General features: G+C 34.6%; 1 protein-coding gene across 3 annotated transcripts in view; it reads left to right on the top strand.

Annotated features, from left to right (window-relative positions):
* LOC127520505 (metabotropic glutamate receptor 7) overlaps positions 1–15,316 on the top strand; it is a 221,886-nt gene that overhangs the window by 131,503 nt on the left and 75,067 nt on the right. For all 3 annotated transcript variants that reach the window (XM_051908667.1, XM_051908666.1, XM_051908668.1), the window contains 2 exons: positions 5,479–5,679; positions 9,950–10,089. In XM_051908667.1, coding sequence (XP_051764627.1) covers positions 5,479–5,679; positions 9,950–10,089 — 341 coding nt within the window. The remainder of the gene's footprint in view (positions 1–5,478; positions 5,680–9,949; positions 10,090–15,316) is intronic.

Below are 15,316 nucleotides of genomic sequence, written 5' to 3'. Positions count from 1 at the left end.
TGTTGAAGATCCAACTTCATGTTTGGTTGAAGTTCTGAACTGTGATGCTCACTAAAAAAATGTTTGTAATTTTAAAAGGTAAAAGTCTGTAAAAAATGCAATTTTTAAATACTATATACAGTAACCTAACATGCTGCTTTTTACTGTAAACTTGTGGCACACCCAGCTGCCTTTTTTTTTTTTACTTCACAGATTTTTTAAAATTTTTATTACAGTGTACACATGAGTGAACAATGCCAAAGCGGTAGCCTCGAGTACAGTTTTTGTGGAGTAAAGTATGTTTAAATGCAATTTGGCTTAAAAAATGTATGAGAATGACACATAAAAGAAGAGATTGTTCAATAAAGTCATTATTTTTGTTTTTTTGTTTTTTTGCACAAAAAGTCGCTTCATAAAATTAGGGTTAAACCACTGCATTCACATCGACTGTTTTAATGATGTCTTTAGTACCTTTCTGGAGCTTGAAAGTGGTGATTATATTGCTGTCTATGGACGAGTCATATACCTCTCGGATTTCATTAAAAATATCTTAATTTGTGTTCCGAAGATGAATGAAGGTCTTACGGGTGTGGAACGACATGAGGGTGAGTAATTAATGACAGAATTCTCACTTTTGCGTGAACTAACCCTTGGTAGTTGTTTTTTCTTTGCCATCTTTTGCTACTGATTTTTTACCTAGCTAAAAGTGCTAAACAGCTGCTTTTGTGCTCAAAGTAGAGATTTGTGACCAAAAAATAAAGGATAAACTAGAGACTGAGGCAATTTTCTAAAAGGCTTCTGAGCTCAGTACTCTTTTCTGTCAGTGGCAACTAGGTGTAATTGTGAAGTATTTTTGAACAAGATATCTGTCACCATAATACCAGCTCATTATTTTCTAATGGTTGTTGTGACCTTCAGCGTGTCCGAACCTCTGCCAGAATGGGGTTTTTGTCACTGCCTGCAGGGGTCATTGATGTCTATTTATCTGAATCCCTCAAGGCTGACCCTGATAATATGACTGCCATAACCTTTCATTTGATGCCATCGGGATGTTGAGAAAGTGTAAAACCTCTTTAACTAACAAATCCATCTTGACACATGGTTTAGGATACATGCATACCATCTCATTTTTAATGAAACCCCAGGTCTAGGTGAGATGCAACCTAAATGAGTGGTCATTTAGTTTCTTTTTATACCAAGGAGGTGGAGAAAGTTTACTGTTGACATCTCAGTGCCCCTTCACTAGTAACTTTTCTGAGATGTAATACCAAAGGCAGCAGAAAGAGAAAAGTAATGTCCTACAAGTTGGGGCTTTTTTCTCTAAGGACATCTTCAAGATTTCAATCAATCATCCTGCAAGTAAATATCATCTAAATAATGAGAACCAATCATTGTGGATGAAATCAAATCCCAGATGGCATTTTTCAAGCTCACTGAAAGATCTAATGGAACTTTTGGATGAGCTGCTATTTTCCCAAGCTAGTTTTCCTGTTCTGTCAGGCACTATTAGAGTCACCCATTCCTTCCCCGTCAGACTAGGGCCATTTATGATTAAGCTGTCTCCAAAATACACATATTTGAGTTAGCCACGCTTGGCGGGACAGAAAAGCCGACTAAGCCAGCTGTAGTATGTTTAATGAAAGCCGTTATTGTGAGACTATAAGAGCGTCTCTGAGGAACCCAGACTGGCATATAAGGGTGGGTGTCAGATCTGGACGACAGCAGAGCTAATTGGAGAGAAATCGCTAAGAATATTGCATGAACTTCATTGATGTCCCATGAGAACTTCCACCAGTGGATCGGGGAATAGCAGGTCTTAATAGAACTGTCACAGTTTTCCTCGCATTTTAAGGTGAGCCTAATGTCTGGCCACTGTATTAAGACATTTTTTATGTAAGGGTATGCTTACTAGGTCAGATCCTGAGAAGGGTGTAAAAATGTTTTTTTTTGTTTTATGCGTGTGGAATACATTTTCCATTAATTCATAATGAATTATCTTGACTCACAGTGACATTTCTGAAAAGTCATTTGGTAAAAATTTGCTCCAGATTTGTCACAGCAAAGACTATGTCTATTAGCAATGGGGCTAATCTATGTGCTAATGTATTCCTAAAGTTGACAAAATTTACTTTTACCAGATAAACACTTTTTAAAAATACAATCTCTTATGGGAAAACAAAGCAAAAATATTGATGACTCATCCTGCACTTGACAAATGTTTGTCCAATCAAATGCTATCTATGTGATTGTCCCTACAAAAGCTTACAACTGACTAGCAGTTAACAAAATTTTGATATTTTAATAAAGAACTTCAAGAAATTGTAAGACTGTAGCCTCCATGCTACAAGCTAACTGCAAAAATACTACAAGCTACAAGCTACTCACAAAAGTAGCTTGAATAGCTACATTGTAGCTGTTTAAAAGAGTAAATACCTATTATTTACTCCTTTAAACAGAATAAATATGTATTTAGCATGTATAATTTGATTTATCTGTATGGGAAACAATGCTAAATGTGGCTAATGCTATAAAACAGCACTTTTGTTGTACTTTTTTCACAAGGTTCATTCCCTTGTGATAAAAAGTATACTTTAGCATACTTTTAAAAAGAGTATTATTACGGACATAATATAATTTAAAAGTATATACTTAAATGCAAACTAAATGTAATGTTTTGGTCACTTAACTGCATATTATTTACATGTGAATGGAAATGTATTATAGTTTATATTTATATTAAATACGCTTTATAGTGCATTTTTGATCCAATCACATCTTTATATGTAATTTCATAATTATATATGGTTAAAGTGTAATGCTGAATGTACTGACAAGCATTTATGGTAAACTAAAATATACTTTAATGTCATTTCCAATGAAACTTCAATGTCATGTATTTAAATATAGTCATCATTACACATTTGTAATGAAGTTGCAATTTAGTGGATTTACATCTTACATATGCTTCAGTATGTTAACCAACACATTAAAATAAGTGTACTTCTTTAAAGCACAACAAAAGATTATTAAAGCAATGATTTGAAATGTATTTTAAAATAACCTTTAATTTGACATAAAGTGCCCTTTAAGTGTATTAAGAAACATTGTTATTAAAGTGCACCCTCTATAAGTACACTTAAGTGGCTTTTTATTTCATAAATATATTATCTGCAAGTACATTTTTTTTTTTTTTTTTTTTTTTACAATTGTTAACAAGCATTTACCAATACTTACAGTGCTTTTTTTTTTTTTTAAACTCTTAACACAGCAACACACCTACATCACACAATTAGCCAAATTGTTATTTTTCTGCCCCAAACCATATTTTGTTAAATAAATGCAAACTCTACATTTCAAAATGCTAAAAACCTTTTTCTACATATACTAACTCTATCAAAACACATCAAACCTGATTCAAAATCGAGTTATTCTGTCAAAACACTAGCACTACTTTCTATCCAACATGAACAGTATAGTCAATGACTGTCAAAATACTAACAGTTGACGGCATTATAAAAACTGCATTACTTGTCATGTTTCAGTTCTACCTGCAGAAAATATGAAATCCATTGTTTTTATAATACAGTTTCCTTTTACCGCAGTAAAAGTAGAATGCCATTCTACATTTTTGGTTGAGTGTTGAATATGTGCATTCTTGGCAACATAGCAACTATCTAAAAGTGAACAAGTCATTACTTTATAGAAATGTACAGTAGAAAAATGAAGAAAAAAGTAACAAAATTTCTCAGGGCAGCTACTGGTCAAATGGGTCCCCTATGCAGAACTTCAGTTGACCCCTTGGTTGAAATTGCTTTCTGGGGTGGGGTGGGGTGTTGATGGTGCCCTCATGGAGGGTGGGGTGGGATGGGATGGATATGCAGACCACATATTCTGCATATATGGAACAGAGGTACTGGAATCGTTGTATTAAAAGCTTTACATGAAGCTTTTACTGAAATGAAAACATGAAATTGCTGCCAACAACAAATCCAACATAGGTGGTCTTTGGTTACTATGGAAGCTTTTTTTTTTTCCGCTACAGAATAAAAAAGTATAAAAGGTAATTGTGTCTTTTTATCACAATTCTATTATTAGTATTATTTATTTATTTATTTTTTCTTGCAATTGTGAGTTTATATCTTACAATTCTGATTTTTTTTTTCTCAGAATTGTGAGATATAAACTAGGAATTGAGAGAAAAAAAGTCAGAATTGTGAGATAAAAAGTCACAATTACCTTTTTTTATTTTCTATTCATACCAGAAATAAGCTTTCATAGGTTCCACATGTGTAAGGGGGAAATACATAGAGATTCACAATCCAGCACACATTCTTCCTCCTCTCCCATACCTCTTCTTCTCCCTTGTCCAGATCCAACACTCCTCCATCTATTTCTCTTCCTCACCCAGACATTTTTTTTTCTCTGCTCCTCTGTGTTGTTCTGCATCCACACTGAACAAAACCAATTCAAAGAATCCTATTTTACTGTGTGTCCATGTAACGAAAAGAACTTCAACACCTGACTATGCCTCCAACTGAGACTGGAATCCGTTATTTCTCAATATTTCAGTGATCTGCTACTTAAAAATGCTTATAAATTGTTTCAGTATTTGTTTTATATATATATATATATATATATATATTTTTTTTTTTTTTCAATACTTTTGAGCTGCTGTTGTTGCAGAAGAGGTTTTATACTATATTTAAAGACTGGGACATTAGGTCTTCATTTCTGACATGCTGTGTTTAAGCATTTGTAAATATGATCAGAAAGACCATGATTTTGGTATTGGGTAAGCTTGTATGAAAAGAGAATTTAAGCCTTTTAGAAACATGTTAATTGACTGCATATTGTGTGAAAACGACATGAATTGTGTTAATGGTGTGGTCACAACAGACGGATGTTGTGCTAATTGTGTTTTGAAAATGTGACTACAGATTGGACAAAAGAATGTTAGCAAATGAAAAAAAAAAAAAGTAATATACTGTTAAGACAGTATATTACTGAACAGTTTACTACAAGTGCACATTCAGTACAATTAAGTGCACTTTTTTCACAAGGTTTGTTACTAGAAAAAGCTACATGATTATGAAAACTTCTGTCACGTTGTTGACTCTACTTTTAGGTAGCTGCTCCCAACACTGCCTGTGAGCAATCACTGGAAATAAATCTCTAAACCGCTTAAGATGAAGATAGCAAAAATGTGACAACATTAGAGACCAAAGTAAGATAAGCACCTACAATTTCAAGCATTGCTCTTCACTGTGTCAAAGATAGCGTCCAAAACCTGCAAAGACAGAAAGACTGTTCCTAAAGTGCACGATAACTTGTTTTGTTGCTTTTGTGCTTTTTTACCTCACATTTTTCTTCAAAAGCTTTCAGAGTTGACTTCATTTCCCCCCTTCCTTTCTCTTACGAGAACATTTAGGTACACATTTCGCTACAGATGTTTGAAAGTCTTCACTCTGCTTTAACTTTTGCTTCCTTTCTTTCTTCCAGGGCAAGAGCGAATAGGAACAGACTCCAAATATGAGCAGGAAGGGAAGGTGCAGTTTGTGATCGACGCGGTGTATGCCATGGCCCACGCCCTGCACAACATGCAGAAGGACCTTTGTCCTGACCAGTCGGGAGTTTGTCAGGAGATGGAGCACGCTGGTGGCAAGAAGCTCCTGAAGTACATCCGGTCGGTCAGCTTCAACGGTGAGTTGACCAAAGCTCACAACATCAGATAAATACCATACTGAGTCAATCACATCTTATTAAATTTTTGTTCACATCTGTTAATTCAGTTGTAAGGTTATGTTTTTACTGTGTAATTACGCAAATACATACTGAGTGTTATTAACTACATGTACTTACTTTAGTGTTTGGCTTAGGGTTAATTACTTGTAATTAACTTATGCATAATTTAGTGTTATTCACATGTAACGTGTATCCATATCACACAATGGTAAAGTGTTACCATTAATTCATTCAAAAATACAATACAATGTAATTGATAGATACAGTGGCTGGAATCCATACTACTGCTTCTTAACATGTTTTTAATTTGTGGATTCAAAATAATTTTGGTATTTTCGTGCTATAAAGAGAACATAAAATTGGTTTGGCATAATGTTTTATGATTATTTCTTTAAAAAAAACAGCAATATTTTATCAATATACTGCTTATTAATATTTGAAAAACTTTTGTACTCCAAAACAAAGTCATGTGGTGCAACCAAAACAAAGACATGAAACAGGAAGTGATATCATAGAGGATACATGCAGACCCTCAAGTTAAAAATATCAGGTAATTTGACTTTTTTTATGACAAGCAAGGTTAGTTCAGGTTGTAAAATGTCATGTGGTGCAACTCCCCCAAAACGTAATGATATTTATGAATTAAAAATAATGATTAAGAAATAATGATTAATTTTTACTTTATGGTTATGCAACATAACATTTTAGAATCATTTTAAATTTATCAGTTCAAATCAGTGTTATTTTAGTATCATTGAGATACTGTTATTTTTTTATTAATATTTTTAATTAGTTTTTATTTTTACATTTACATGTTCGATTTTGTTATATTTTATTTATTTAATAAAATTTTTGGTAACACTTTAGTATAGGGAACACATATAAACTAATAACTACAACTTTTCCCTCAATAAACTCCTAATTTACTGCTTATTAATAGTTAGTAAGTTAGTTGTTAAGTGTAGGTATTGGGTAGGATTAAGAATGTAGAATAAGGTCATGAAGAATAAGGCATTAATATGTGCTTAATAAGTACTAATAAATAGCCAATATTCTAGTAATATGCATGCTAATAAGCAGCTAGTTAAAAGACCCTAAAATAAAGTGTTACCAAATTTTTATTTTATTTAAGTTTAAACTTGATTTAATGAAACCAACATGAATTTAAACACTAGATTTCTAAGAACTTGTCAAATTCTAGATTTTTAAAATATTTTCCTTTTTTTTATGTATACTTTGGGAATTAGCATTTTCCAGACTTTACAGACTGGTTTGGCCAATATTGAGCAGATTTCGCCTGCGCCGCAGTGGACACATGGTATACGTTTCTCTTTGAAATAACCTTTGTTGCTGCTTCTTACGTGGGACTCTTTCTGAATACTCACATATCCCAAACCTGCCTTTGTGTTGGAACTTTGAAAGAGGAAACTTCCAAGAAGAAAGGAAATCTCTCATTAATACATCCTAATGAAGTGAAACTTTTGTAGTCCTGCACCAGGGCACTGTTAGATCAAAGTGTAACCGTACCTTTGATGTCTGTATGATGATGAGAAAATACTATTTGGGGTAAATATGTGATCTAACTTAAGGCCTGGTGAACGAAACTCAAATCAGAATTCTCAAAATACTTACTTTTAATTACTAGAAAACCAAGATGGCAAAAATGCTAATGAAGAATTCGGCAAGAATTTTATGCAACCAAACAACATGATTTTCCAAGCTTGCACAAAAATGCCAAACAATATATTAGCTTTTGTACCTATGCTTCCCATTGTTTTTTATATTGTTTACTGTATCACATGTACAGCGTTTATAATTTATGACCATTGGCTAAACAATAAGAAAGCCTTCCCTCTGGCATGCATATATAATTCATATACATATGTATATTCATGACTTTGTTATTCTGAAATGCATTGTTCAAATTGTACATATAAGTCTTTATCGAGACATCCAGGTTACGATCTGACATTAAATTATAAATACTGATCTAATTCAAACAATATATGAACTATTAATTTAGCCAGTTTAAGCAGGTTGACACATAGGAAAATACATTAAAGGAGATATAATAAAAATCTCTTTCAGGCAGGTCATTTCAATTGGCAGCCATCTTTGGAATTTCAGTCATGCAAGTACAGCTTCAATCTCTTTGAATGAGGAAACATCAAATTCTCCCAAGCCAATGAAATCTTACAACTGTCTCATAAATTTTGTTTCTAAACGCTCAAATCATGTCAATAAGCTGCATTTTTCTGATTCATTTATTTAGAAGCCGAGACTTATTCCACCATTTTGCGCATTGCACTTTCTCCCATTCAAAGTAATAAGAGTGTACCGACTTCATATATCTAAAGTCTTTGATATAATTCAGTATTGATGGAAGCATATGTCAAACAGCTAACCTGTTTATCTAGTAACTGTTCTTATTGATGAAACGATGCAGTCCTATTTTTTTAACTATTAATTCTTATGATGAAAGGATGAAAGATGGAAATTTTAAAGAAAAAGAGAGACAGAGAGAGAACATACTGTTTGAAGTGGGGCGACTGACGTTTCTGGCATTTTTTTCAAGGGGTTACTCCAGCGAGAACATGAAAAAGATTCAGAGGCTCCTCGCATACTAATAATTAATATACTTAAGAAGGTCTCCATAAAATCTACAGTGCAATTACTGTATAATATTGAGTAGCTTAGAAGTTTACTGGGTGAATTCACTGCTGTGATGTGACGTAACTGGGACAGTTTGTGACTGTGGTTGTTTTTACCAAGACATGTATGAGGTGTAAAATTAAACATAAATGATAAAATGTGACACCGGGTACATAAAAGCATCCGTCATTGAAGAAACTTTTTTAATGTGTTATCACAGCAAAAGAACTGCGGCGTCTCAGAAAACTCTGAAAGCTGGAAAGCGGATATTGGTGGCATTCGGCTGGTTTTTCAGGCCTTCATCTGCTCCTTAAGTGTTGCTAGCATGCCGTTGTTCTTTATCTTCTGTAGTTTTCAGTGGTTTCGTTCTCCCCAAAGTCTATTAGTAGAATCAGACATTTCTTCCTTCTTCCAATTTAACAGCAACATGAACAAATAAAATAAACCTAAAAGATAGTGGATTATGCCAAAGTGACTGGATAATGAAAGAACTAAAATAAACTAGAGCGTTTTTTTTGCCCACCCATGTTGCTCAGTGTTGCTCAAAAAAAAAAAAAAAAAAAACAGGAAATTAGAGAGGAACCTTGACCCCCATCATAACAGTGTGTGATGGTCAATAAGTTAAAATGTTATTGCATAACCACCCCCCAAAATATAATTATAAATGAATAATTTAGGATGGATGGATGGATGGATCTTTAAATAAATAAAAATGAAATATGAAAATAAATCTAAAATAATATACCAAACTTAACTGCTGTCATTCCAATCACATACTCAGTTCAGGATGTGATTACAAAACAATTCATGAAGAATATCATTTTTTTCTATTTTCTAATATCTATGAAGTCTGTTACTTCATCTGTATATTTTGTCTAGTGTATGCTTAACAAACAGAATGATTCATAATTTAACTTTCCAATTAATAATTTTTGTGGATCAGTGCAGAAAAATAATCATTTGAGTGAATTTGAATGCATCGGTAAATCATTTTATTTATTTTTTTTAGTTTTCGATTAGGTTTTTCCATGGCTGAGAGCTCAAAAACAGTAAAAAGTGATGATTTTTGACAGTGTATCCAGCAGGCTACACTAAAGCAGTCATCTTACCTTTCGAGGAAATGTTTCTCGAATCAAAAAGTCTTACTGAAAGCTACCTTGCACAACCCAGTGTAATAAGTGTGATGAGAATGTGTCAACAGCCCCAGCGAGGGGCTGATACCCACCGAAGAGAGGAGTGGATGTTTCATCTGAGGTTGAGAAAGCCACACTGTTGATTGTGTTTTGGTAGATTTGTGATCGTGAATGCCAAGCCCTGCAGGTAAAACTCTTCAAACAATCGGTTGGGATTGAGTGTCAGGACTTGTCAGTCTCCGCTCGTGGCCTGAGGGGCACATGTTGTTTGTATTTCTGTCACAACCACACAAACTTTTTTTCTCTACGGAGCGCAACTTTTTTTTTGATGTCTGCAAGGCATGTCGGGGCTTTTTTTTCTTTCTTGATGTATGGTTGATGCAGAGTATTTTCATCTGACAATGTTGATGGTACATTTCTAAATATGATTCTTTCTTTCGTAGGGAGCGCTGGAACGTCCGTCACATTCAATCGGAACGGTGACGCACCGGGACGATACGATCTTTTCCAGTACCAGATGAGTGTCAACAGCACTCCTGGATATAGAGTTATTGGACAGTGGACAGAAACTCTCCAACTTAACGTGAGTATATTTGATCCGCAAAAGCATTGTCATGAGATAATGTGTTTCAGATTCATCCATCAAATGTTTACAATCTGATTCTGGTGAGTTAGTGAGAAGAAACTTGCATTTTAGGCAGTTTTGCTTTATACTGTTTCCCAATTATCTGTGGATAAAGCAATAAAACCAGTCCATTTATGGTCCATTTATTCTCAATACTCAAAAAAAAAAAAAAAAAAAAAAAAAACTGTTAAATATTTTTACACAATGTAGGCCTATTTATTTATTTGTTTACTGTTCAGTTTCAGAAAAATATGGGGAAAAAAATCATGTTTTATTTATTTATAATATGATTTCAAACCCATTTATTTATCACTTTCAGAAATATCTGTGAAGAACCTTTACCTTCGCATTTTTTTTGTTGTATTTATTTAGTTTAGTTTTTACTTTCTTTATTCATGTATTTTTTTTTTATTAAATAATGTTTATATAATGATTAGTATAGTAGTTATTAGTAGTTTATATAGTGTTTATTAGTAATTTATTAGCATATATATCTTGACCTACTCCACTTACAGGTGTCCGGTTTCTTTCCGGTCATTTTCTTTCTGGTGGTTCAGGGCAACGTGATCTCATGAGAAAACGTATGTATTTTTACGTAAATTGTGGTTCTACCACACGTACATTTACTTACGTTTTTATACACACAAAAACGTACAACATTGACGTATTTATAGCACTAAAACGTAAAAATACTTACGTATTAACAGCAAAAAAAAAAACGTAAATCATGTAACGTAAAGTGTGAATGTATATGAATTCCCATGTATTAATATTAAATATCGTGGCTTTAATGATTTAACGATGTTTTTAGTCGAATTTATTGAAAGCAGTTTACTTAATATGAAATAACATTTCTGTTCGTGACTTGTGCTGCTCGTTTCGGAGGATTACATAATGTTAAACAAGACTACAATTTGAAACCTTATGAATAACATTTCTGTAATTCTTTAACCATTTTGTAATATTTAGTTTGTTTGCTGTGAGACACAGAAGGCGTTTTCTCCTATGCAGCGACTGACAATACAACCATAAGATACACCAAAGCACAACATAAATTCACAAATCACATCCATTTTATTTGTTCGCTGTACTCCAAATCTTTAGAATCCATATGTTTGTAAGGAACAGATCCAAATTCAGCCCTTTATCCATCGATCTTCATCTTCATTCTCAGCAACAGCGACCATCACAGTCAAAGCTCGCGCTCGTTATTCTTCAAATTTGAAAGTAGCGCCACCCTCGAGAAGCGTTACGACATGGTTTACGGCACTGATATCGAACGCTCATTGGTTCTCACCTGCTTCGTCACAGATTGCGACATGCCGTGTTTCAGTGGATTGACATTTGAAATGAGTGCGCACCTTCACGGAGAGTAGCCGGATTTATCATATTTTCATGGATTAATAAATTTAATTCTGCTCTGTACCCTACCGCCAGAGAGGACTGTGACTGGAACTCATCATCACACAACTACTTTTGGTACCACTTTTGACATTTTCGCAAAAAATAAATTATTGTGATTACGCTTGTTTGTCTGTCATTCCTTTATTTATAACAGTAGGTAACGTTAGTTTAAAGAAATGGTTATGGGTAGGTTTAGGGGTAGGTGTAGGATCAGTGGCTCAAAATATCTTTTTAATGTTATATTTTCACTAAAATTGTCGTTTTCCTACACATTTCTGTTCTTTATGTTTTATTCTTTTAACATTCTGTATAAAATGGGTAGGTTTAAGTTCGTTATGGGGAGTAGGGATCTTACATTTATCTACAAAACGATAAAATGGAAATTATACATAGATCTTTATGACATGAAAGATTCGTAAATATTTTATTTTATAGTATTTTTACGTTTTAGTGCCATAATTACGTCAATATTGTACGTTTTAGCACCTTTCTAAACGTACAAAAATGTACGTTTTGTGTCTTTGAAAGTTACGTATTAATACCTACGTATTAACAATGAGACCAGGCTGTTCAGGAAGCTCTTTCTACACCCATCGGTTGGGCACAGCCAAGCGTAACAGTTAAACATAATATAATTTTGTCCAGATAATTGCTAGGGACATCTTAATAGCAAGAGAGTCATAAGACCTTAACCTCTGATTGAACCATTGATTAATGTATGAGAAACCCTTGTCCTGGGGAGTACAGGTTATTTTTTGTGCATTAATAATATCACCAATCTGTTTGTGCCTATGCATTGATTATTGTGCACACATATGACACCAATCAATAAAGTTCAGTTTAAATAAAGCAAAATAAAGTTCTGTTTATGCACAGTTCGATTATGAACTCTCACTCTCAGCGTTAGTGTAAAGAACACGTTTATGATCAATTTTTTTTATTTCAGATCTAATGTTGTCATTGTTGAGCAACAGCTGAGCATGTTAGTTATAGTTACACTGGTGACATATTTATAGCCAGCTACCTGAAACTAGTTTATTTCAAAGACATTTGTTAATAATTTTCAGGGCCACAGCTCTGCACAGTTCAGCTCCAACTCACACTTGCTTGGAAGTTTCTAGTAATCCTGAAGACCTTGATTAACTGGATCAGGTGTGTTTGATTAGGGTTAGAGCAAAACTGTGCAGAGCTGTGGCCCTCCAGGAATTGAGTTTGAGACCACTGCTCTAGTTGATGTCAGTGTCATATGATCAACACACAAGGATTATACTGATATTAATAAGGGGTTTATTCTGGTCTCACTAGCTTTATGTTTTATAGTGTGCCAAAATTGTATTTTATTTCATTTCATTTCATTTTAGAAGTGATTCACATCAGATTTAATGATTTTACTATGTTTAGGTTCACTCTCACTGTAGTTAAAAGATCGTCGTTTCACCTTAGTCATCATTTGCTTTTCATATATTGGAATTCCTTTAATAGTTTCATTATTAACTATTCTAAAAATATGCTATGAAAGGATTTGGTGTTGTCATGTGCGTCATCTGAACTTGCCATACACGCCACAGTTGCCTGTTACATCTCATTCACAACAGCTAAATTTAATTCCTTGATGTCTGGTTGTAATTCATCCGAAAGTTTGATCTCTCTTTTTTTTATTTCCATGAAGGCAACGAATAATTGTATTTGTTGCTGGAAGTATGCGTCTCATCGTATGTACTTAATATTTGTCAGGCTGTGTTCTCGCTTGGCCTCAATAACGTTGTAAATGGATTTGTCTTGCATTGTGGGAATCCTTTTTATACGCAGCCTGTGAAAAGCTGTATTATTAGAGGAGAGAAGAAGAGAGAAAGTGAGGGTGCAAATGCTGTCCACTTGTGATTCACATCTTCAAGCCTCCATTGAGTCACAGATGAGAAGTCTGACTGAGAAGATCGCCTACGGCTCCCACAGCAAATGTCATTTGCGCCTCAACCCCCGTCCTAGGCCCTTCGCACAAGGGAAATCCAGGAAACGGTGAGAGAATCCCATAAACAGTCCTACAGGGATTTGTCGTCTTTCCCTGCTGTCGTCTTACGAAGGAAACGTCACTGCTTTCCTCAACAACCTGCTGATTGCTCACAAATGATAGAATATATGCAGTTGGAGCAAATTTTCAAATAGGCAACAGTTTGAAGAAAATCTTGATGCTTATGTGTGTTTTTACGTTTGCATTTGGTTTAACAACATTTGAAGTTAACTCTATCGCCCTCTTGAGTACTGAGGTTTGTTAGCACCACAATAACTCCACTGAGTCACAGATGAGGATCCATCTCCAAGGATCGCCTACGGCTCCCAAAGCAAATGTCATTTACGCCTCATCCCTCATCCTCGGTTCTCTCCATGGAGAGTATTGAAGAGAAAGTCCCGCAAACGGTCCTGCAAGGCCAGAGCTGCAGGGGTTCTGTGTCTTTCTTCACCGTTGTCTCAAGGCGAAAGCATATCTGCTTTTGGCGTCGTTTCAGAAAGCATCAAGTGATGTTTTTTCCTCACTCTCTGGGCACATACAGCCATGAAAGGTCATGTTGCAATGAGCTGTACTGGGAACGCCGATACTGAATGCACACCTACTGACTCTTATCGGAATGCTAGCAGGAGACAACAGCGGGTTGTTGGGTTTATCCTTCTTCCTTAGTGGGCTTGCGATAAAAGCCATTTGAATCCATTCCCAGAAAAGGCACTGAATTATGTTGGAGTTGGTTATTATTGAATTTATCAGGATGTGCTGTGGAAAAGAGCTCTAATGTGTTTTTTGCTTGCTGCAGAGGTATTAATATTTAATGACATTACGCAATCTTGATTTGCCTAGGATTTGCATTTTGTAAAAAGCTCTGAATTTTAAAACAGGAAGGTGGCTTGCTTCTGCAAACAGCTTTGGTGCATCAGTTTTTACGTCACTGAACTTACCTGCAGATTGGCACACACCTTCTTCTTTTTGGTTCTTGGTGTAATGTGACAGATGAGTCAGTGAGTGTAGAAATAAGTTGCAAATGAGCATATTTTTTAAATATAACCTCACAGGTGCCGTGTGACATGTTTCTACCAACTTTTCAGCCCACACTAAACGTGAACCTGCTGCATGACGTGATCACAGATGATTGGAGGATATTTGGTGTTTAATATACAATACAGGAGTGAAATTTTGGAACAGCTGGATTTCACTCTGGGCAGAGCTTGAGTGTTGATCTTAATGTTTCAGTCATTACCTTTGCCTTGATGAGTCAGATGAAAGGCTTTGAGAAGTCACAGGGAAGCTTCCAGAGATGTTGACCTTTGGGACCTGGATGCACATCCTTTACAATTCTTTTTTTTTTTTTTTTTTCTTTCTTTCTTTCTTTCTTTTAGATTTTATACATTTCACGTCCATGTGCAGTAAGGACCAACTAGGTAAATCCTGTTATGTACTATCTGAACTGTAACTTTTAAAAATGGAATATGAATAACCCTATTAAGGGTTACAGTTTATCAGACTTTCAGAAGCTTTAGGAACCATTTACACAACACCATTTTCAACTGAAAATTAACTTTTTATGCATTTTGTCCATTCATTTACACGACAACAGTGCTTTGGGGGCCTGAAAACACAAGCTTTTTGGTTTCAAAGTGCAAGTTTTTGAAAATGATACCATTATCATCTCTGTGTAAACTACAAAAACATGAATTTGTGAAAACAGTGATGTCATGTGTATGCGTATTACGTGTTTAGTCTATAGGCGTGTAGTGTTTCTTTACAAAGTGACAT

This window comes from Ctenopharyngodon idella, chromosome 10 (genome assembly GCF_019924925.1).
Source record: "Ctenopharyngodon idella isolate HZGC_01 chromosome 10, HZGC01, whole genome shotgun sequence".
NCBI lineage: Eukaryota > Metazoa > Chordata > Actinopteri > Cypriniformes > Xenocyprididae > Ctenopharyngodon > Ctenopharyngodon idella.
Note: the sequence above shows the minus strand (reverse complement) of the source record. Positions and strands in the feature narration are given on the sequence as shown.